At 37.8% G+C, this 24,718-nt stretch overlaps 1 protein-coding gene across 3 annotated transcripts in view; it reads right to left on the minus strand.

Annotated features, from left to right (window-relative positions):
* Positions 1–14,126: 14,126 nt before the first annotated feature.
* Positions 14,127–24,718, minus strand: part of BRWD3 (bromodomain and WD repeat domain containing 3) — a 55,338-nt gene continuing 44,746 nt past the window's right edge. The window contains exons 35-40 of one of the 3 annotated variants that reach the window (XM_063431824.1): positions 22,575–22,694; positions 22,286–22,438; positions 19,492–19,682; positions 18,908–18,996; positions 18,124–18,273; positions 14,127–17,462 (exon numbers count right to left, since the gene is read on the minus strand). In XM_063431824.1, coding sequence (XP_063287894.1) covers positions 16,636–17,462; positions 18,124–18,273; positions 18,908–18,996; positions 19,492–19,682; positions 22,286–22,438; positions 22,575–22,694 — 1,530 coding nt within the window. In that variant the 3' untranslated portion in view covers positions 14,127–16,635. Of the gene's footprint in view, positions 17,463–18,123; positions 18,274–18,907; positions 18,997–19,491; positions 19,683–22,285; positions 22,439–22,553; positions 22,695–24,718 lie in introns of all 3 variants that reach the window. The other 2 variants (XM_063431823.1, XM_063431822.1) reach the window with 2 other exon arrangements.

Genomic DNA, 24,718 nt, shown 5'->3' on the forward strand with positions numbered 1-24,718 from the left:
TCTGACTTACAAACAGATTAAACCCAATATACAATTTATAAAGCCCAATCTACAATACTCCTAGAGACAGTAGAAACACCTCCATGTCCACTTGTTCGGAAAGGACGGTGTGCAAAAAATTATAAAATGTTCTTTTCACAGAATAATGAATCATATGAACATCCGCCACCCACTCGCTCTATATCGGTTGGCAAAGACCCATGAAATGTGAAGTTCATTGAAAACTAAAGGTCAGGTATTTTGAGACCCCTGTTGCATAGGGACCACATGTGATCTAGCTTCCTCAAAACCTCAATCAAATCTTTGCACAAAAAAAACAACTCAGTTTTTATATAACATTGAGGTACATAATTCATGTTATCTAATGAATAATTAGAATTTCTAAATTGAAGACAGAGGCTGGAATTTGGGAAAAACGTGTTTCAATTTTTGCCAGATCGTGGATGAAAGCAAGAATAGGATAGACTCTTATGATCTCTCTGATCCCCTAGTAGATACTAAAGTAATTTGTTTATGGGTAATTCGACTCTCCTCTTTATTATCCTATGTAAGACCAATTTTGTGTGTCTTGTTTGTAAGCTATAGCCCATCTTTGTCTTTTTGTGTAGATGCGGTTATGCTTATTTTCTGCTGTTATTGTACTTAAGATATTGTAATTTGATACTTTTTGTCTCAGTAGTTATTTGTATGTTATTGTATGTTGTTCCCGGGTTAGAATGCCTTTTTTGTGGCATCTTGCTCGGTTATGTGATATGTTTTGTCTTTTTATAATCCATTAAAAAAACTCAATAAAAATATAAAAAAAATAAAAAATAATAATTCTAATTTCTCAGAGTCTGTTGCAGGAAACCAAAGAGCATTTAATTACGCAAAAAAAAAACAAAAAAAAAACAACAACAACTTTATATTCATAGACAGACTTAGTGATCGGTGATTATTCCAAAATTAGCCTTTTTAGAACAAAAACAATTATAACAATTTCCAAAGCCGGTTTGACTTGTTCTGTACATGGAAACAGCTGTACAGTAAACATGCATGCTAGCGATGATGTCAGCAATGACATCATTAAAAGGTTTTGCTTGGAAACCAAAGTGAGAGAGATTAGCCAGGAGCCACTGCCAATTTAACAGCCGTTACAGGAGATGCATAAACAATTTCTCATATAAAAACACAGCGACTTATCTTTAAACCAACCTTGTAAAATTAAATCTATTTTTAAAAGGACAGACTGATCTGAACCTTAATTCCGCATTACATGCATGAGGTCATCCTGTCCTGTAAAAATTATACAGGCATGTGTTTAGAGGCTTTGGGAACAAAAATGCATTTTATTTTCATGTGAGAAGCTGCAATGCACTACTACCCATAAAAATATGTAACATGGAAATGCTTAAATATCTTCGAAAACGTCAATTTTTTTCATTTTTGTTGCCTTCGGACATTAACTGTGATGACTCCGAGTCTGAGACACTCTAAGAGATGATAATAGCTTACATTAGGGGAACCCGACAAAGCATTTATTTAAATGTCTAAATATGATTTGTGAATCTTCTTTCCTATCCAATCCACGATTCACTCTCTGCAATTAAAATTACAGAAAAACCCATTAAGGCATAGTTAGTGCTTTAAAGAGAGCAGTCTAAAATAATTTCATAACATTGTCACAAGAACTTACAAGAAAAGACCAGATTTTACATTCATTTTGAATTCATGACAATTCACATTTTGATAAATAACGCTGCTAAGGATTGAGGCAATAAACAGTGACTTGTGATGAGATTCATTGTGGTCAAAGGTCAAGTGTACTGGCTCCATGAACGATCACTGTGCCTACAGACAATGGCGAAATGCATGCACAAAACAAACAGAAATGGCAAAGGCCCAATATTTTAGTGAAAAGCTAAACAATAACATATTAAACCCAAGAAACATTTGGAAAATCATAAGTACATACAAACCCCCCACAACCCACTCCCAGCCCTCCACTGTCAAAATGGACAATCAAACCCTGCAACACCCCCTAGATTTAGCAAATGCCTTTAATAATTATTTTGTTGGATGTGCCACCATCCTGATTGCTAAGATAACAAACTACACTCGTTCTCAGACTTCTAATGATCAGGCCTTGGTAAATCTGCCAAATCTTCATATAGACAAATTCAATTTTAGACCTGTGCCTGTTAGTGTCGTTAATAAACATCTTAAACATTTAAAAATGTAAAACCAGTGTGGACCAGATCAAATCCCAGCGATGTTGCCGAAGATCAGTGCGCCAGCAATTGCTAAACCCTTTCACTACCCTAATCAATAAACCCCGGTGTCAGGATACAAACCCAAACTTTGCAAGACTGCAAACGTAATGCCCATCATAAAAGTGGTGACAATACTTTGGTATCTAACCATCGCCCGATATGATTGCTCCCTTGGAAAAATGCGTCTATACACAACTGTGTACAATCAAACTATCTGACCCATGATCAATCAGGCTTTCATACAAATCACTCAACTACAACTGCCCTCTTAAAAGTTTGCAATGACATCCAAACTGGCATGGAAGAAGGAGACTTAAAGGAACACTATAGGGTCAGGAACACAAACATGTATTCCTGACCCTATAATGTTAAAACCACCATCGGGGCCCCTTAGGCATCCCTAAATATAGCAAAATCTTACTGTATTCAAGTCTGAAGCTGTAACTCTGCATGCTGCTAGACTCAGAAAAATAAACAGTCTGCTGACATCATCAGTAGTGGTGGCCTGATCCAATCACTGTGCTTCCCCATAGGATTGGCTGCGACAAATCAGGGGCAGAGCCAGCACAATTCAAACACAGCCCTGGACAATCAGCATCTCCTCATAGAGATGAATTGAATCAATGAATCTCTATGAGGAAAGTTCAGTGTCTGCATGCAGGGGGAGGAGACACTGAATGTTTGGATGCATTTTAGGCAGCCATGACCCAGGAAGGATCTCTAACAGCCATCTGAGGAGTGGCCAGTGAAGTTATCACTAGGCTGTAATGTAAACACTGCATTTTCTCTGAAAAGACAGTGTTTACAGCAAAAAGCCTGAAGGTAATGAACAAATTCAATAAGCTGTAGTTGTTCTGGTGACTATAGTGTCCCTTTAACTGGAGCTATTTTCCTTGATTTTGCCAAGGCCTTTGACATGATAAACCATGGCATTCTTTTGCAAAAACTCAGGTGTTGGTGATTGTCCGCTAACCTGGTTTCAAATCATATTTATCAAACCGATCCCAATATGTGCCCATTTCTGTTAGCGCCTCCCTCCCTCTTCCAGTCACGTGTGGTATTCCCCTAGGCTCCATACTCGACCGCCTGCTATTCACATTATTTATAAATTTTACAACATGACAGGGGGCTTCATAGCCTCCTGTCATTAATAAAATTAAGATTATAGGTACACTAAAGCTAGCATAATCTACAATTATCTACCGAACGCCTGCAAAGCCTCAATGCAGTTTAAAGGTACAGACTGAAAATCAGCAGCTATTCTACCGGATTTTCTTCATTTCCTACATTATTAATTTACTATAACAATGTTACTATTTGTACCTGTAGTATACTACTGTATCATTTTGTACTTGCAGCTACATGTAATCATTAATAATCTGGCTGATAGTATTCTGGTTGGCAAATATTGTAATTTTATCAGATAAATGGCAAGTCTGCTCAAAATCCTATAAATAAATAAGAGCCAACTTGCAAATATTAGGTGCCAACAAAACAGAAATGGGGAAAAACATGTTCCTCCCAACTCATTTGAGTTTGTGTTTTTTACCTCAATTTTAACGCAGTTGTTGACTCACTGTTTAGTTGTGAGAATTCATGGGGGATTTCATGAATATTGGTGTGGAATTTCCATAGAAGCCATTCATAGGGATGTGCATGTACTCAGAATAGCTCCCTCTACTGGACATTAAAGTGAATATATTCTCAATACACAGTGACGAGCTAGCAAGGTTTCATTGGGGTCCCCTACCGTGGCCCTAGTCTCAAAAATTCAGTCACTATTTATTTTTTAAGAAAGATGCAGCAGCACATATAGTCACTACGGTATCTTACCTGTAGCAAAGGTTTATACTGACTTTTCATTGTCTGTTTATGCCATTATATCAATCTATTCTTTAATGATCGTATTCCAGAATAGAATGCCCCAATATAGGCACCCAGACCACTTCAGCTCAATGAAGTGGTCTGGGTGCCAGGTCCATCTAGGTTTAACCCTGCCTGCTGTAAACATAGCAGTTTCAGAGAAACTGCTATGTTTATAATAGGGTTAATCCAGCCTCTAGCGGCTGTCTCATTGACAGCCGCTAGAGGCGCTTCTCACTGTGATTTTCACAGTGAGAAGACGCCAGCGTCCATAGGAAAGCATTGAGAATGCTTTCCTATGGACTGACTGAATACGTGCGCGGCTCTTGCCGCGCATGCGGTGGAAGAGGGAGGAGATTCCCCAGCGCCGAGGGAGCCCGGCGCTGGAGAAAAGTAAGCCTTTAACCCCTTCTTCCCCCTAGAGCCCGGCAGGAGGGGAGCCATGAAGGTGGGGGGGACCTATTAATACCATAGTGCCAGGAAAACAAGTTTGTTTTCCTGGCACTATAATGGTCCTTTAAAGGCGCACTCCAAGCCCCATAACTGGTACAGCACGCTGCAGTAATTATGACGCCAGAAAAAGGAAGCGAGAGTTGACTGGCAGACTCCAGGTAAGTAGTGAACCCCTGCAAAAAATAGTTTGAATACCTACATTGGTGGCTGAGGGGGCAGCTCCTGGGTAGTCCTCAGACCATAAATACTACAGTGAGCTGTAGTGGTTATAGTGCTTGGAGTGTTCCATTAAAACCGCAGGGGTTACCTGCATACAACATTTAACAACTGTAATACCTTCACCACACAGTAATATATATACGTTGTGGCAACATTAGATTACATTTTCTCAGTGCTCTTACAACGTTCTAATAAAGCTTTTGTGATCAAAAATGACTAGTGCAGAAATCAGGAGAGCAGAGGGGTGTGCCAAAGTCTAGCCTTCACTTAAAGGGACACTATAAGCACCCAGACCACTTCAGCTCATTGAAGTGGTCTGGATGCATATCCCAGGTCCCTTAGCCCTGCAATAGCAATTATTACCTGCCAGGGTTAACTCCACCTCTAGTGGCTGTGAGGGACTTCCGGATCGTTAGGTAACTTTTGGCCCTCATGTCCAGTGGCACCTGGAAAACCATAGAAATTGCAGTGGCAGGAGCAGAGACATAGTCCAAGCTGCACCAAGGTACTACAGCGCTGGACTCAGGTAAGTGACAGAAGGTTGTTTTTTTTTTTAACCCTTTCTGCACCACGGGGAGGAATAGGGACACTATAGATTCCCTTTAATGACTTCTATATAACCATTTACAATTTATTTATTCCTGAGGGCTCTCAATATTCGGAACGGTGAAGAGCCTTTATTGTTTGCTTAATTCAACAGGGGATTTAATACCATATGTTCCACTTCTCACATGTATGTTAATTATTCTTGGGAATACCGTTTACATCAGACGATAGGGCATGAAAAGAGTAACAGTTATCCATTTAGGGCAAAGGTAGTTATTTTCAACCTGACATTAGGATCAGATAACCATCTGCCTTTCTGTATGTAAGAAAAGTAAACTGAGACTTTAAGTACCCGTACATACAAGACTAGTTTTTCTCCAAGAATCTTTGCAATTGTTTCTCAGCAGACAATCAGGGTTATTCAATATGGAGAGAATTCAAAATGAATTCAGAATTTAAGGCCAGAGTAGCTGAGCTGAAAGCATAGCTGATTTAGAGAAGGTTTCCAGTTCGGCTATTTTGACCTTATGTTGAAATACACCTTGAATTTACAATTTAATGGATAACCCTGACACAGTCCACCTTTTGATTCCCCCTTGTGTTTTTTTTTTTGTTTTTTTTATCCCTGTTGATTCTACTTATATAGTGCATAGGAGAATCTGTCAGCAGTTTGTTACTTTAAATGCTTTCAATGTAGTTTAACCTGTAGCCCAAATCGTGTAAAAGCGATGACATTTGGAAGGTCACAATTTACCTTTATATTAGAATCACATGCTTTTTCTAGTTTGTTTATAATGTTGAACATTCCCACAATCCATAGTGCTCAAATGTGCTTTACCAACGCAGAGACAAGAAAGCAATGTTTAGACAGGTATCGTTCTATCTGTACATGGGTTGGCATGTCAAAAACAGCATGGAAAGAGCACGGACGACAAAAAGCGGTGCTATTCTGGGGCAAAGAGCTAAATAAGCCGCAATCACCATGGAAACCAGTGGAATTTATCTCAACAATATGCACCTTGCCATTAGAATAGCACTTGTTTTAAAAAATAACCTTCATTATCTACACGTTTCCTTGTGATTGGGCTCTTCTTCTGACATTACAAAGAGACCCTATACACTTTGTTTATCAGATTGGCACTAGCCATGAAATCAATACATCAGGATAAAGTAACAGAAGACAAACATTTTAACTATTTGTAGGCTAGCAAGATGTAGGTTTCATTATTTTACTAATAAATGTAGACTATGCAGATTTATCAAAGCAAACCAAGGTTCATGAATTGCAGGATAAAACTTACCAGGAAAGGTTAAAGGATCTTCACATGTGTAGCTTGGAGGAAAGACGAGACAGGGGAGATATGATAGAAACATTTAAAAACATAAAGGGAATCAACACAGTAAAGGAGGAGACTATATTTAAAAGAAGAAAAACTACCACAACAAGAGGACATAGTCTTAAACTAGAGGGGCAAAGGTTTAAAAATAATATCAGGAAGTATTACGGTACTTTACAGAGAGGGTAGTGGATGCATGGAATAGCCTTCCAGCTGAAGTGGTAGAGGTTAACACAGTAAAGGAGTTTAAGCATGCGTGGGATCGGAATAAAGCTATCCTAGCTGTAAGATAAAGCCAGGGACTAATGAGAGTATTTAGAAAATTAGGCAGACTAGATGGACCGAATGGTTCTTATCTACCATCACATTCTATAAGTGCTATTCTGAGTTAAAAAGCAAAATATATTACAGTATTTTCGTTTTAACGCTGATTGCTCCTGAATTTTCTTCCAGAAAAGAGCGTTTGTTTTTACATGATAAACCTCCTTTGTTTTCAATACATCTGATGATCTTTAATAGTTTCATTGTGTTGGTGGAAGTACATTTAACACCAAAATGCTTATATTGATTTTCACCGATAGTGCAGGTCCCCTCAATATCTCATAGAGCTTGGACATTAACCCACAGCTAGGAAACTTGTTAATTTCGGGGAGGGTTTCAGGAAGATCTCAATATTTACTTATTAAAACCTTTTAACATTCTTTTAAGGTTATCAAAACAGAGCTTTTAAAATAGTGGTTATAGTCTTACATTTAGTTTTATAAGCTAAGCAGAGAAAACAGTTCATCTTTTTATGATGCACAAAATATTTATCTGCAGATGCTGACTGATTCCTATTTTCAGCCATCACTAAGCACGTCAATAGTGGCTTGCCCAAATTAGCTACAGTTTATTGTTTGTAACAATGCAAGTATAATTGAGCATCTGTGTACATATGTACTGATTGTCACAATCACGCAGTGCATATCCTCTACTTTTTATATAAATACACTTGTCCGACTAGTGATGCTACTTAACAAAAGGAAAAGTTATAAATTGAAAAGCTGATAGGGCAGAAAACCCTAACAAAAAAAATATCACTATTCCAGGGCAGATCAAGGAATTCAATTGCCTATACAAATTCCCAGATTATACTTTGTGTATGTTTTAGGACCTAGAGATATTCTACAGACTGAAACACAATGTGAGGAGGGTGGGAGGAACGCTTATGTAATCCACTCCTCTTTATGTAGTTTTTTGCCTGAAATCTAGTTTTAAAGCACTTTCACAATATATACTGCAATTTTTAGAAGAATAAATTTATCGCTCATCAACTTACCAGTCTAATTTGGGGATCACACCAAGTTTAAAGGGACACCGCAGGCAACAAAACAACTTTAGCTTAATGAAGCAGTGTTGGTGTATAGATTATGCCCCTGCGGTCTCACTGCTTAATTCTCTGCCATTTAGGAGTTAAATCACTTTGTTTATCCAGCCTTAGTTACACCTCCCTGCATGTGACTTACACAGCCTTCCTAAACATTTATTCTAAAGAGTTGCCCAGGCTCTGCCCCGCTAACCATTAACATCATGTGCAGGATTTTAGCTTCCCCAGTAATCTGTCCAAGAATTTGTATGTCATTGGCATGCTCATAATAGCCCATCTCAAAGCCCTGTGCGCCGAGCTGGACAGAGATCTATGCTGGGTGCGTTCTCTTCAAGTTAAGGAGGCTGACTTAATAAGTGTCATCAGACAGTATTCAATCTATACCTCCACATAGGGTGTCAATATGTATAAGGTGTAAAACTTAGTGACAATGGACAGAGATATATAAAAAATATAAATCACAGAAATCAAGAGAATCGTATGTGCTTGGGAAAAATGTATTAACTATTCAAATTTTCCCTATGTTCACAAGTGCCGGTTCATATTTACTGTTAAGCATTTAAAGGGAAAATTAAAGTTTGTTTTCTGACAGATAAGTTTAAGTAAAATGCAATATTTGTACATGGAAAATAAATGGGATGTGACAGGATATAAACAAACATTCCTCGCTTGAGATACCAGGATTTTATTGTAATGTAAATATGAAGACTGATTTTTTTTTTTTTTTAATCAACGGTTCATACTTTACACAAGATCTTTTAAGTTAAAACACAGAAATAAATACACACTCTTTGTAACAAAAATACTGTAGAATGTAGTTTTACAAAAGTAATTCATTCAATAAACATTAATAGGCATTGTTAAGCAACAAGTCTAAAACAAAGAAAGGCGAGGGGGGAGAAAAAGCAAGAATATTATTATTGGACTTCATTACGCTACAATCCTTAAATGCCTTAAACAGTCAAAACGAGACATGCTAAAATACAACATAAATCAGGACTAATCGAGTAGAATCTTTTAGGTAACAAGTCAAACAAACGTACTTCAAACTCAGCATCTGTATTACAGAACACACTGTTCTATTACGTTCTAATCGGTCTAAGTTAGACAGAATGGCTCAGTAGTTTTTTGTTGCAGATAAGTGGTCAGCAAAGTTAAAACATTTCAGATGCCTTTGCTAAAATCACATTAATGTTGTAGCACCAGCAGACCAAAGTGTTTTGGTATGAATCCCAGAGAGGCATGAGATGCACTTAAAATTAATTAAGAAACTCCTGGGTGACAGCCGGATAATCATTAGCCAAGTCAGGTAATCAGGCTGATTTACAAATCTTTGGGCAGGGAAATGTTCCCTCTAAGCAGGTGTGTGTGTGTGTGTGTGTGTGTGTGTGTGTGTGACTTGTACAGCACTGAAACAATTATTAAAATTAGAATGCTACCAATGAAACAGAAGTGTGTGGTTATTATAAAAAATGATTTCCTTAGGTTTCAAATGCTTAAAATTAACAAACGCCAAATACATTTTAGTGACGTTAGACGTCGGTCCTGTAATTAAAAAAAAAAAAAAAAAAAATTATTTTGTAAACATTACGATTAAGATGGACAGATTTATAGTAACAAATATATATATATATATATATATATATTTTTTAAGATGGCCATAAGATGCTTTCAGAAAAATAAGAAAAACCAACAAACTTCTGCCAGACTAATCAGTGTACAATTCACTGGACCCAGATATCACCATATCACGCGTTCTGCATAGCTCTAAACATTTTTGGTAGTGATCTGGCAAATGTGATTTCATTGATGTGACTGCACAAATATGGATGCCATTCAGGAGATGCGGCTAAGATACGTTGAACTAATAAGAACTCTCATGTAAACGTTTAATTTCTTTATTTAAGACCATTTCACATTCAGAAAAAAAAAAATGAACAAAAATACATAAGACAAAAAGCAGAACCAAGTCTAGAGAAAAACAAAAAAACTTTACAAATGTAAATTTTTTTTTCTTTACAAATACAAAAAACAATTCCTACAGCTCGTTGCATATAAATACTACATTTGGTATGCCATGGTAACACAGCAATAAAAAAATCCCTGAATTTTATTTAAGAGGACCTGAGACAGCAGACGGACAGTAAAACTTGGCAAGGCATCTCCCTAAGACTTAATGCAGAAGGTCCAACCCATATGACGAAGCCTTTTAATGCTTTTTGTGGTAAAGAAATTATATTCTAAATACCTAAAAAAAAATAAAAAAAAAAATTCTATTGCAAGATCCTATGTAAAAAAAACTTGCGTACTTCGTAAACATGAATTTAATGCAATTTCCAAACATCAGTGTTTTTTTATTGGGAGTGTATCTGCCGCGTCGGTAGGACACCTTTGGCATTCCAAACATGGTGGACAACATCTCCAATAACGCGGGCAAAGCATATGGGGAGATGTAGTTCACAATATCAGAAGTGCAGAAGGTTGCCTACCACTAGAAATATTAAATGCTATTAAAAATGATAAAATATAGCTCCTTACTAATGGTCCCACTAATGGGTGCCCAATGTTGGCCCTAAGCCCAAAGGAAGTGTAGTTCTCATAATAATTTTCCTGTCAACAGGCAAAGACAACATCTTCAGACCAATGGTTGGGAACTGCAGGTTTAAAGCAAGAGGGAAAAAAAAAACCAATGAATATTGTGATCTTGATGGCTTTGTGATAAATAAAAAGAGCAAATTAGGATTGGAATTTTGCACAGATTATAATATGAAAATATATCCCAATGCTATGGTGAACTATATTTTGGACATGTGACGCACCATACTCTAGCTGTACTGTAATTATTATTTTATTTATTTTGGAGACCCCCTGAATACCCTTATCAAACCACCAAAAGGTGTTCAGACCTTTAGGATGTGTTGCATCAGTGCCCATTATTAGCATAATAATAATGGAATAAAAATAGTTGATTAACGATAAATGCCAAGTTAAAGAATAAAAAAAAAAATAGAAAATGCAATTCATGCACAGACTTTATGCTTGCTACGTCTGTATAGTCAAAACCAAATTCTACACAATGTTCTTGTAATGAAAAATAAAATAATTTCATTTGTTCAAGTTTGAATTTAAACAGTAAAACTGCATTTTAAAATGTTTCAGGGGGGAACCTTTTTAGGTAGATTTCCATACTGAAAAAAAAAAGGGAAAAAAATAAAGAAAATGTATTTTGTTCTAGAAACTTACTAAGAGTGGTATAGGGTTTGGTGCAATATTCTAAAAATGTGTCTACTGTGCTGTTCCCAAGAAAAGCTGCAAATGTATCGGATAGTGGTTATAGTGCGGGCGTATTAATCTTACAATGTAATTTACTGCATTTTTGTTAAATGGAATGCTTATGAACATTATAAGTCAGGTGACGTAACTGTAGAAAAAAAATATATATATATTTTCATTTTTTTTTTTTTTTTTAACAGGAGCTGCAGATGGTACGCAAAGGGCTTTGCACATCTCAAACTCCTGAAAACATTTTAAAGGGGGCGGTTAGCAGGCAGTGTTTGGCCACTGAAGTTGCAAGTTTGGGTGGTAAATGGAGATAGTGAGTCCTATTTTGGCAAATCAGTGCAAAGATAGTACATGGCTCTCATTCTATTAAAACGGCTGACACTTTGTGCGTGCTATATTTATTGAATGTTAATTCAGAGTATGTTCCCCGTCCGCTTCCATAACAGTATTACAGTTTTAGTCACATACAAGAAGAGCCAGCTACTTGAAATGTTTGTAAAGGGTCTCGAAAACACAATACACCATTCGAGTGGAAATAATTTACTAATATCTTTAGTAATACAAAGTGAAGCACCATTTATTTAGAAGGGGGACTTGGGTACAGTGGTAGCAAAATCTGACTGGACATTGTGTCCGGTGGCCTGTCAGAGCCCGCAGGTAGAACCTTAAACATATTGCATCAATTGTACCTGGACAAACAGGTAACACGAAATTAAAATAAATCACAGACTACATATTATTGCTTTTCTCAAAGAAAGGCCAAGATGAGACCTGACATTAACACGTTGTGTATAAAAAGCTCACATATCTGGATTTTTGTCTTTCTATATTTTGGCAATACGATTCTGGATGTTTGATACTACGGAATAGTAATCTGCAATGTACACAGCATCGATTACATTAACAACTTAAACATCTGTAAGTTCTAGAAATATATATACATAAAAATCTCACACAAAATAAACCTAACTATGAATCTTTCTTCCGGAGAACAAAAAAAACAACCAACCAACCAACCAAAACACACATTAGCCACTAAGGCTCATTTTTCATTAAATGAATTCATATTTTAAAATGAGATGCATGCCATATATTTATTTTAAAAATATATATATATATATATATTAAAAGGTGTATGTGCTTATGGAAACGGAGTGATTGCCAGGGGATTATAAATACATAGACTTCACCAAGGTGACAATTTGGTTTTTGTTTCACCTGTAAATTCAACAAAAACCATAAAACCATAACAGGTGCCTGTGGACGGTATGAGCAATTTATATACTAGCATGACGAAAATTTATTCTTTTTGCAAGCTAGCAAAAACTTTTTTTTTTGTACTTTATTTTAAGAGGGGCTTTAAGAAACCTGCTTTAATTTACTCAATACTCCTCCAAGGAAAGAATAGGAGCCAACTGTGCACACACAATACAGCTGAGAAGGGTACAAACTACAGGTTAAGGGAGACACTGTAAGATGCAATTTCATATATGCGTCTCCCATTTGTTTCAATGGCAGAATAGGGATTGGCTAGGCTATCTCAGGTCCCCCCCTGATTCAAGGAGAAATGATTTTCTTCCCCATTTACTTTGCAGCATGTGTAAAATAAAATCCTTGGTGGGAAACCTTTGGCAAATTGCCATCAATAGGCAGGAATTGTTTGAGCCATCTACAACCTCCGGCTGTAAATTAACAAACATATATTGAGTACGGTGTAGGATGTCAAAGAACTACACCTCCCCTACATCCTCACTATCTGTATAAATGGCCCTTCCTTACTTGTACCGGGATAGGTTGTCAATCGCTCAGTCAGGTAGTCTTTTCTACACCATATAAAACGGTAATAGTTCCTTATAAATGTACACTGAGGAAATATCAAAGCCAAGGAAAAACTTCTAAAACAACCCAGATAGACTTTGTAAATGCATTTTTATGCATACATTTAAAAAAGCCGAAAAATAAAAAGAACAATTTACCGGTATGTAATATTCCCCCAGGTGTGTTTCTTGGTAAAGGTCTATAAGTGTTACGATATACTGGCATGGCTTCACTTTGACAGGTAGACACGGATCCTGTGGGGTGGGGATATTGGGTGCACAGAAGCTCTAAGGATTTGAGGTTGTATTGGAGCACGGGGTTTTGGTGCCATGTACTAAAAGTGTCATGGGTTATACTATGCTAGAAGAAGAGTGGGGTGTATAATAGGTATGTTTGGGTGCACTGTGAATGATGGATAATTTAAAAAATGTTTGCCAGATTAATTAAAACCAAAGATCTTTTACTGTGCTCTACAATGATGTGACTAGTGAACAAAACCACCACTTATCACATGCTCTAGACCTCAATTAGTAGCATCAGCAGCAGTAAAGCAGGTCCTAGCACATTATTTACTGCAGACACTAACATAACATACAGAACAAAAACACTGCAAAGAGACAGAATATCAGTAACATATCAGACCAGCTGCATTGACTGCACTGCAATAGAACCTCACCAGCGTACACAACAACAAATAAAATACTCGGGGACTCTTTGTTGATCAAATTACAATAAAAGCAGCTTGTCGGGGTACAAAACAAAAAACTAACAATACAGTGGGACAAAACCAAACATGGATTTATTTTCTCTTTCGCCCACATACAATGGATGTAAAAAGGTTGCTTGCGCAGTCAGTAGTAAAAAAATGTCACCATGCATTATGTTTTAGTAGAACAAAAATATATATAAATCAATCATGTAATCATTTGTTGATATAACCCAATGGAGTGTTTTGGACAATTGTACCCATTGCATTTTTGGAAATAAACTAGATAAAATAAAAAACAAGCTGTTTAACCATGACTGTTAACATTTGATTTACATTGCAGAGGCCAAGACTCAGTTTATAATATCGGTAGCCATCCAGTACCTGCCAACATCACGCAGCGCAGGTAGAGTATAGCAGAGACAAAGCATAAAGTGAATTGTAGTTACACAACAGCTGGGATGCCAAGTCCTTCAGAATGGAGGCTAAAAATAATGATTTTAAATTCTGGGAACTAGCAATTCAAGAATCCCTAATATTTAGGGAGAGTTCATGCAGAAATATAGTCACTCATTTCCCAACAAACCGAACACAGCATTTGGTTTTAACAAGTCTGCAAATTTTTCCAGTTAGTACTGTGATGCAGTCCAATGAATCTTCAGCACTTAAACTTAATGCTAGAAACCCCCCTAAAAATATATCAGTCATCACATCATTTTCTTCTTCTTGAAAGGTACAAAGAAAAAACATAGTTTTAGCCCTTTCAGATTGTATAATGCAAGTGAATAAAGCACCGTGTCTTACAGGAGCCTACAGTGTGCAGAAGGCAGACTATTCAACAAAGAATACAATTCATCAGAGGACAGCCTTTTCGATCAGCTAAGAAAACAAGATGGCAAAGTGGAATTGTCAATGAGCGCTAGAATACTCTGTAATCTAGGGCAAATTAAAGCAGACAGATTGAAGGTTCAAGTAAAGAGCGATCAGAACAGCACCTGTGGTCATCATGGTTTTAATGATGGCAATTTTTTTTTATTTTTTTTTGTGAAAAAAACACAAATTTAATGATTTAGAATTGAGTTTACGAAATGCCAGTGAAAATTCAGCAACTGGTGGCACATCTCTGAAATTTAGAAGCAATTGATAATAGCACCAAATTACTGACATCTATATTTACATTTTTTTGATGGGTCAAGGTTTTTTTTTTTTTTTATATATTTCTCTTTCAAATGTACAAATTCACACGTAATTCACAGTAAATCCAAAGTGATTCATGCACTACTTGATGTAAATTCCTGCCCTCATCTGTGTAGATTAGAACCTTTAAACGTGTATTACAGGACTACATTCAAAGAACAGATCTCCAAAACAATGGCAGCCAGTGTACAATTTTGGCAAGAACAAGACGCACTATTCACGATTACTGCCTGGGATTTACAAAGTATAAAATTAAGCAGACAACCTTTATTTCCATTAAAAAAAAAGAAAAGTGTTTATCTATTCGCAAGAAATCTTGGAGGGCTAAATGAATGCATTAAACAATGTAACACTGCGCAATGTCGCCAATACGTGAATAGGAAATGAAAACATACTGATTGTAGCTAGTTTTTTTTCTTTCTGCTCTCTGATCTGATACTGCTAACTCATTATAAAAGAAGATCTCCCCACATCCCATCACTCCAGGCAGCTTTTCTCATGACTTGAAAAATGAAGGTTCTAAGGTGGCACAGGATAAGGAGACCACAAAGTCCTGTATGTTCTACTATGTGGAGAACAGCAGCTATTATTGTGATTCCAGCGAGACCAGTCACCCCATAATGAGATAATAATACATTACGTATTAGAACGGACGCAGCTCTCTGCTAGTTACACAGGTAGCATAACACTGAAACCAGAAACCTGTCTATCATTGAAGCAAAAACATATTTTGCTTATCAAAGCTTGGTGTGTCCCTGATCTTAAATGGCCTCCTCCCTTTATACATCTTTTCACGTTCTATCTGGAATTTTAAGCCAAAACGATGACACAAATGTGTAAAAAAAAAAAAAAAAAAACCCCATCAAATCAAAGTAGGAATAGAAGAGTACTAAAATGCAGTGTTTTGCGCAACCAGCTGGCACTTAAAATGTTATATTATAGGACTCTTATTTACAAAGGCACCACCACTATTTAAATTCCTACACCAAAAAAGAAAAAAAGAAAAATAGATGTGTGAAAAACTGAAAAGTGGATTGAAACTCATAGGTCATTCAATAAGTATTAAGATTGGTCATACCCAGAAGATGAGCATTTGGCATTGGAAGTTTAGCATTATGGAGATCCCCAAAAGGTTTAAAAACTGTAAACATTTTTTAGCTGCCATCAGGGTTGGTATCTTGTGCAAAAAAATATTTTTTTTTCTGTATCTGAAGCATAAAGTCACAAAACCATATAAAATCTCTATAAAAAGGTGCTTACTCTATATTACACACACAAAAGCTTTAACCATGATTTTAAAAAGGTTTCGTGCCCCTCGTATTAAGCTGGAAGCTGCACCTTTTGAATTGTAGTGTTGGATTTTTGTTGTGGCTGTAAAAAAAAAGTCTTAAGACCTAATAAATAAGGCTGGCCTTAATAAGCGATTCAGTAATACATTTACAAATGCATCAAAAAAAGCACCACCGTAGAGAGCAAACGGTCCCACAAAAAATCCTTTCTAAGAATACGGAAAAAATCCCTGCAGTAGAAGACCCCTTATGTTTTCTTAAATAATAAAAAACAAAAAGAAAAAATTCAACTCCCAGCCAATGTTGGTCATCCATTCCATCCCATGAGATGGCTCACTCTTGCCTTTTCAGTCATTTTGCGTATTCTTCCAGATCGAGAGGTTCCAAGGTTCAAGGGATCATCAAATTGCACCAAATTATCATGGTCATTGTCTGAATCGTCATTATATAACACAGTTCTTCTGCCCTGATTTCTTGTATTTATCTTGCGCTTTTTCCTTATTTGTCCAACAAAGTCACTCTCATCTCCATCATCATTGTTGTCGTTTTCGACATCATCGTCGTCGTCCTCATCATCGGTAATATTGTTATCATCATCGTCAGACACTTGGCAATGTTTCACGCCAGGGCCACTGGGACTTTCAGTCTTGTTTGTCCCCCTGCCTTTGCCTCTACCTCTACCCCTTCCCCGACCCCTACCTCTTCCTCGTTTGGGAACTAGTTCATTACCACGATTGTAACCTTTTGCACGTCCCCTTCCTCTGCTTCGTCCCCGACCTCTCCCTTTGATTTTCCCATCACCAGATTTACTCACTAGTTTCCTCTTAAGTTTTGTCCGTACTACTTTACTGTAATCGTGGTCCCCATCAACGTAATCCTGATCCGACTTGGTTGACGACTCTGAATCTGAGCTACTATCAGACTCCAATTCACTCTTGGAGCTCAAACTAGATTCAGAATCTCTGCTTTCAGATGATGAACGGGTATGTGGACGCTTTTCCAAAGGTGGTGGTTCTTCCGATTTTTTTACATCTTCTCCTTGACTTTCATCTTCAGAAGAACTTAGTAACCTTCTTCTGGACTTTGGTGTATCACCTCCCTCGCCATTTGTAAGAGGTCCATTGGTATGTTCTGCTGCAACACAAAACAAGATGTATGAATGACTCAGAAAGTAAAACTAATAGAATACTTTGCCCTTTCTTGATCAAACCATAACACTGCTTGATGGGAGACTCCACAATTAAAGGTTTGTGCAGGTACCCTCACCTCCCTGTGCATATTTCTAAGCGTGCCATACAAGTATTTGTACTGGCAGATGAGCAAACATAGCTTCCTACTATGACATGTGAGGGAAAAGGGGTATGCCAATAGCTAGGACAATTTCTGGGAAAACTGCACCTATAAGCAAATGTGGGTATGGGACAGGTACAGGGAACCCAATTGCAACAAACTGTATCCTATGCAATAAGTATGTTATTATTAGATGTTACTGTGCTTGGAATAAGACTTTAAATGGGAGGTACCATGCATGATTCTAGCTCCTATGGTTTATGGGAGTTAACACCCATACAAAAAGAAAAAAAGTGTCAGAGTCCAAATACTGCTATTTATCCCATATTTAAAATGACTGCTACAAAAGTGTTCTGTTTTCCATTTAATTGGGGGAAAAAAGTGTTTTAGGACAAGTTTTTGTCAATTCACCCATTCTTTTGGAATGGAATATAATATTTAGCTTTAGTAGTCTCTAGTCATCAAAACATAGTCAGATAAAAATAAAATCACAAAATGCATTTACCTTTAACAGGGGAACATTTAACCTTCGCGCCATTCGCTTGTTCAGGCTCTGCGTCGCTTTTGTTCGGCTTAACAGATGTGGATGAAGATGGCTGCTCTTCCATTTGTTCATCAGCAGATATTGCATCAGGTTCCACAGCAGTGTCAGACACTAAGGATGGAAAGATTGTAATAAATGGAGACTATTATCCTGAGACCTAGTATGCCTTGGCAGTGAGTGCATGCTGTAAAATATAGAGGAGGGCATATAAGCTTACTACTCTGACATATAATGCAAGTTTATAGCTGCAGCGATTTTTAGCCGCACTTTACAATAATAAAATATCATCAAGATAAACAGTTTAGAAAATAGCAGGGCTAATAGTTCAAGTGTTCAGCTGCTAGCCAGACAAGGTTGATTCACAAAGTATCTGGATCAAACATTAGCGGCCAAACTTCAATTGGTGTGTAAAGTCATTGCTTGTGTGAATAAAGGTCATATTTGTGCCCACTCTCTTGTATGCATGGGTGTGTTTACATGCAGAGTGTGCATGAAAGCGTAAAAAAAAGTTGTAGTGGGCCACTGTGTGCGTGTGTGTAAGTAGGATTAGACATAAGAAGAAATAAAAACCTGGGGAAGACTTTGGTGTGGTGTGCGATTATGTGCATAATATAGGAATGTTTGTGCAAAAAGGTTATTGTAGGGGGTTGAGGTGTATTTTGTACGGAGGGCCATCTGTGAAGATATTAAAATACGGCAACATGTACAGGTTTTTGGGATAAAAATTAATCTCTCCGTCGCTTACTTTGTGACGCAGAGGATGAGCTACTTCTCAAGGGCAAAGATGAGTTTAGGCTGGGTTTCGGCTGAAGCTTCAATCTTCTTGGTTTTGGACTGCAAATGAAGAGAAGGGGAAATAAAACAAATGTTACTATAAACGGTATGTGTTGTCTGAAATGTGTAAATGGTAATTCTTTGTGTTGAACATTAATTAAAAACATTTCATAAACCACAATTTGTAAACATTAGGAAAGTCAAATAGTAGTTAAAATAAAAAGCAGCTTTGTTAACCTCTTAAACACTTTATTCAATATTTCTGATCCTTCACAATCCTTCCTGATCCTAAAATCAGCTGGTGAAAGGGGTGCTGCTACTAGGATCAATAATTGCACCTCAGCCAGCCAAATGGAAGAGACAGATAAACACTGCAGAACTACCATGGACCCTAACGTAGGCGTATAATAGCGTGGTTTAAAGCTAACCCATAATGAAAAAGTTAACTTGTGACATGTTGTAGCAGATGTTAATATATGCGTTGACCACAGACCTTTAGTTTCTGAAGTATAAGGGATTGTACTCCCTCCTGTAAACATCATCTCTTGGCTTTACCTTGAAGCTCGACTGCTGAAGGATGAGATGCTGCTGCTCCGACTGCTGCTACTGCTACTACTACTCCTGATGCGCTTGCGGTATCTCCGCCTTTTACGCTTCTGTAATTGCATTGCCAATTTGTAATCGGAAATTATATCTTTGATGTAGGTTTCACACAATGCAGACAACCTAAGAGTCATACTGTAGATCTATAAAGATAAATTAAATAATAGGGGAAAAAATATTAAAAAGACAGTCCACTGCCCGACAGTAAAAACTAAAAAAAAAAAATTCATCACTGTTTAGTAGATATAACCCCCAATGAAAACATGCATGCATTTACTTCTGCATTTTGTAATTGAAGGTAAATCTAAACACCGCTTGCAAAAGCTGCAGATTTCGTCTAATGCCTTTGGAAGACCTGCCCCTTCTGTCCAATCACAGGCTCCCAATGCAGCTCAATGAGGTGCTCAAAGTAGGCGCTCTGAGCAATTGCTACACCTCGTGAGTTTAGCGCCACTGAACTAAGAAACCCAGAACCTGCTGATTGTTATGCATGGAGGAAAAAAAAAAAAGACACACAAATCAAGCACTTTAACAAGCCGAAAGTCTTTAGTGTCCCATCAATTATTGCAACCTATAATTGGAGTATATGAATAGAGCTACCAACTGAAAGAGTGGGATAGAAAAAAAAAAACAAACACTCACTTAAAAGTGAATGGGATTCAATCTCACTCTAGAAGATTACCTCCTAAAGTAAACGTAACAAAGAAATGGTAATAACCTTTATTAAACTAAAATAAGCAAAGAAAATATATATAATAGGTATAAAGCTTACCCTAGATAGAAACACCATAGAAAGTTGTCTTAGTGAAAATCACATAAAGGTGAGGAATTAAAAACCTGGGGATATGTTCCTAAATCTCATAGAAAATTATACATATTTATTGTATGTGCACATACGTATAAAGTCCGCTAAAATAAATAGTAGTAAGGCCTCTAAAGAGGACCAAGTAAGACTATAGGGACATCCTATAGGAGTCAATTCAAAGTGCTAACCCATACATTTAAAGCACTGAACAATTCCAGCCCCTCTTATATCTCTTCACTGATCCAGAGGTATGCCCCTCCTCGTACCCTCCGCTCTGCCCGCGACCACCTCCTGACCGCTGCTCGCACCCGTACGGCCAACTCACGCTTGCAGGACTTCTCACGGGCGGCTCCTCTCCTATGGAATAACTTGCCTACTGCCATCAGACTCTCCCCTAGTCTTCAATCATTTAAGAAGGGCCTTAAATCCCATCTCTTCAGGAAAGCGTATGGCCTCCCAGAGTAATCTCTCCCTTACATACCTGTCCCTATGGGATAGTGCTTTGCTCTCTCCTCCAGCTCTGCTTCACTCCTACTTGATATTTCCTATCCTAATGTTTCTAATACCCCACCTCCTATAGACTGTAAGCTCATTTGAGCAGGGTCCTCTTCAACCTATTATTCCTGTAAGTTTTTCTTGTAATTGTCTTATTTATTGTTACATCCCCCCCTCTCAAAATATTGTAAAGCGCTACGGAATCTGTTGGCGCTATATAAATGGCAATAATAATAATAATAATAATCTGATATGTGGACCAATATATAGAGAAACATACAATAAATATATATCATTTTCTATGAGATTTAGGAACATATCCCCAGGTTTTTAATTCCTCATGTGATTTTCACTAACACAACTTTCTATGGTGTTTCTATCCAGGGTAAGCTTTATACCTATTATATATATTTTCTTTGCTTAATTTTAGTTTAATAAAGGTTATTACCATTTTCTTTTTTACGTTTACTTTAGGAGGTAATCTTCTAGAGTGAGATTGAATCCCATTCACTTTTAAGTGAGTGTTTTTTTTCTATCCCACACTTTCAGTTGGTAGTTATTTACTTGTTGTGGGGTTAAGCCCCCGTGTTACCTCTTGTAACCTACTTTGGGGTTCAGACGTTGGCTAGTCCAACATCACCACTCCTATCTCATATTTGTATATGAAAAGAGGACATCGTGCACGACTAATCGATTAAACTTTCATATATGTCCTGCAATTTAAATGGACTAAAAACACAGCATGGATACACACACAAAATAGCTGGTGTCAGCGTTTACCCTCTCTACGCATGAGTTCTTGCGTTAAAGTCATAAAAACATAAGTCTTATGTAGTTCTGTACAGACACATTGGGTGGGTAGGTGGGTTGTAGTCCTATGCTACTAGCCAGCTCCTCTCCACTACAAGCCAAAGTATAGCCTTTAAAGGTGTACAGACACATTGGGTGGGTAGGTGGGTTTTAGTCCTATGCTACTAGCCAGCTCCTCTCCACTACAAGCCATAGTATAGCCTTTAAAGGTGTAGAGACACATTGGGTGGGTAGGTGGGTTTTAGTCCTATGCTACTAGCCAGCTCCTCTCCACTACAAGCCAAAGTATAGCCTTTAAAGGTGTACAGACACATTGGGTGGGTAGGTGGGTTTTAGTCCTATGCTACTAGCCAGCTCCTCTCCACTACAAGCCATAGTATAGCCTTTAAAGGTGTAGAGACACATTGGGTGGGTAGGTGGGTTGTAGTCCTATGCTACTAGCCCTCTCCTCTCCACTACAAGTCATAGTATAGCCTTAAAGGGTGAGTTTCTACTCACCGGGGTGAAATCTTCACTCACCAATGGCTAGTGGCAAGAGGAAATTCATGTATTAATATGTAACTCTAATTTACTAGATTATATTTTGTTGCAAAAAAATACCAGTTGTAAATTTCTACAGAATAATTTGAGCCTTACCCTGGATTTCTTGTTAGGTGTGTATGCTTTAGAGTTACTAAAAATCAGCCGAACATCTCTGCCAAAGTCCAAGGGATCGCTGTAATTTCCACTTTGTAAAGTTTCTTTAACAGTGCTGAAGTCCATTGGAGTTTCGATGACATCCTGATAATCCTATAATCAAATACATGTATTATTATTTTTCTCACGAATCATTTAATCTCGAACTCTATAGGCATGGCCACTGTAGTTCCGCATGTTCATATACAAGAAGTGCTGCTGCACTCACAGGATAGGAAACACTATTCACCGGTTGTCTGAAGGGTTCAGAATCTTCCCGTTCATAAATGAGGTCTAAAAGCTCTTTACATCTATCCTTCCACGAGTCAGGATTGGATCGGAGAAGTTGTCTTTTAGTTCGTCGCGTTAACTGAACAATAAAAAAAAAAAAAGGAAATGGATGAGCATAGTGATTGTGGCAAATACTCTCGATTATTTATATACATCAAGGAGGATGTACAGTGAGGGGGGGGGGGGGAGTATTTGATCCCCTGCTGATTTTGAACGTTTGCCCACGTTCAAAATCATTTGACAAACAAATGATCAGTCTATCATTTTTATCAGTGAGACTGAATTAAAAAAGAAAAAACCCAGAAAAACGCATGTCAAACAAGTTATAAATTGATTTGCATGTCAATGATTGAAATACATATTTGATCCCCTATCAATCAGCAAGATTTCTGGCTCCCATGTGTCTTTTATACAGGTAACGAGCTGAGATTAGGAGTACTCTCTTAAAGGGAGTGCTCTTAATCTTAGCTCATTACCTGAATAAAAGACACCTGGCCATAGAAGCAATCAATCAACCAAATTCCAAACTCTCCACCATGGCCAAGACCAAAGAGCTGTCCCAGGATGTCAGGGACAAGATTGTAGTCCTACACAAGGCTGGAATGGGCTACAAGACCATCGCCAAGCAGCTTAGTGAAAAATTGACAACACTTGGTGCGATTATTCGCAAATGGAAGAAACACAAAAAAACTGTCAGTCTCCCTCGGTATAGAGCTCCATGCAAGATCTCACCTCGTGGAGTTTCAATGATCATGAAAACAGTGAGGAATCAGCCCAGAACTTGTTAATGATATCAAGGAAGCTGGGACCATAGTCACCAAGAAAACAATTGACTGAAATCCTGCAGCGCCCGCAAGGTCCCATTGCTCAAGAAAGCACATGTACAGGCCCGTCTGAAGTTTGCCAATGAGCATCTGAATGATTCAGAAGAGAACTGGTGAAAGTGTTGTGGTCAGATCTAACCAAAATCAAGCTCTTTGGCATCAACTCAACATGTTTGGAGGAGGAGGAATGCTGCCCATCCCCACAGTCAAATATGGAGGCTAAAACATTATGCTTTGGGGGTGTTTTTCTGCTAAGGGGACAAGACAACTGCACCGCATCAAAGGGACGATGGACGGGACCATGTTACATCAAATCTTGGGTGAGAACCTCCTTCCCTCAGCCAGGGCATTAAAAATGGGTCGTGGATGGGTATTCCAGTATGACAATGACCCAAAACACACAGCCAAGGCAACAAAGGAGTGGTTTAAGAAGAAGTACATTAGGGTCCTGGAGTGGCCTAGCCAGTCTCCAGACCTTAATCCCATAGAAAATCTGTGGAGGGAGCTGAAGGATCGAGTTGCCAAACGTCAGCCTTGAAGCCTTAAAGACTTGGAGAGAAAATGCAAAGAAGAGTGGGACAAAATCCCTCCTGAGATGTGTGCAAACCTGGTGGTCAACTACAAGAAATGTCTGACCTCTATGAGTGCCAACAAGGGTTTTGCCAGTACTAAGTCGAAGGGGTCAAATACTTATTTCACACATTGACATGCAAATCAGTTTATAACTTTTCTGACATGGATTTTTTTTTTTGTTATTCTGTCTCTCACGGTTAAAATACACCTGCCATTAAAATTAAAGACTGATCATTTATTTGATAATGGACAAACATTCAAAATAAGCAGGGGCTCAAATCATTTTTCCCTCACTGTATAGAAATGACTTGAACAGGTGTTGGGAAAAGGCATACATCCAGCTGTAGAAGAACTTCAACTCCGATAATGCTTTGTGAGAATAAAAGCTGACAGAGATTTAGTGGTACCACGACTAGGACTCTACCTGTCGACCGGCCCTGGACTAGAAGCATACTGAGGCTCACAGAATGACCTGTCTTCTACACAGTATGTTCTTGGTAAGTTTTACAGATGAATCAAATCAGTGGTCCAGGGAAAGTCCTAACAAATGCACCGTAAAAGGTATCATAAAAAGGTACATTTGTTTTATCACTAGTTTCCAAGTATGTCCAGGGTAGCTCATTTTATTGAACTTGCAAGATTTATATATAAGATTTCATAATGGTTTCTGAAAGTCAATGATTTCAATGGGTAGCTATTGTACAAA

This window comes from Pelobates fuscus, chromosome 9 (genome assembly GCF_036172605.1).
Source record: "Pelobates fuscus isolate aPelFus1 chromosome 9, aPelFus1.pri, whole genome shotgun sequence".
In the NCBI taxonomy this organism is placed as follows: Eukaryota; Metazoa; Chordata; class Amphibia; order Anura; family Pelobatidae; genus Pelobates; species Pelobates fuscus.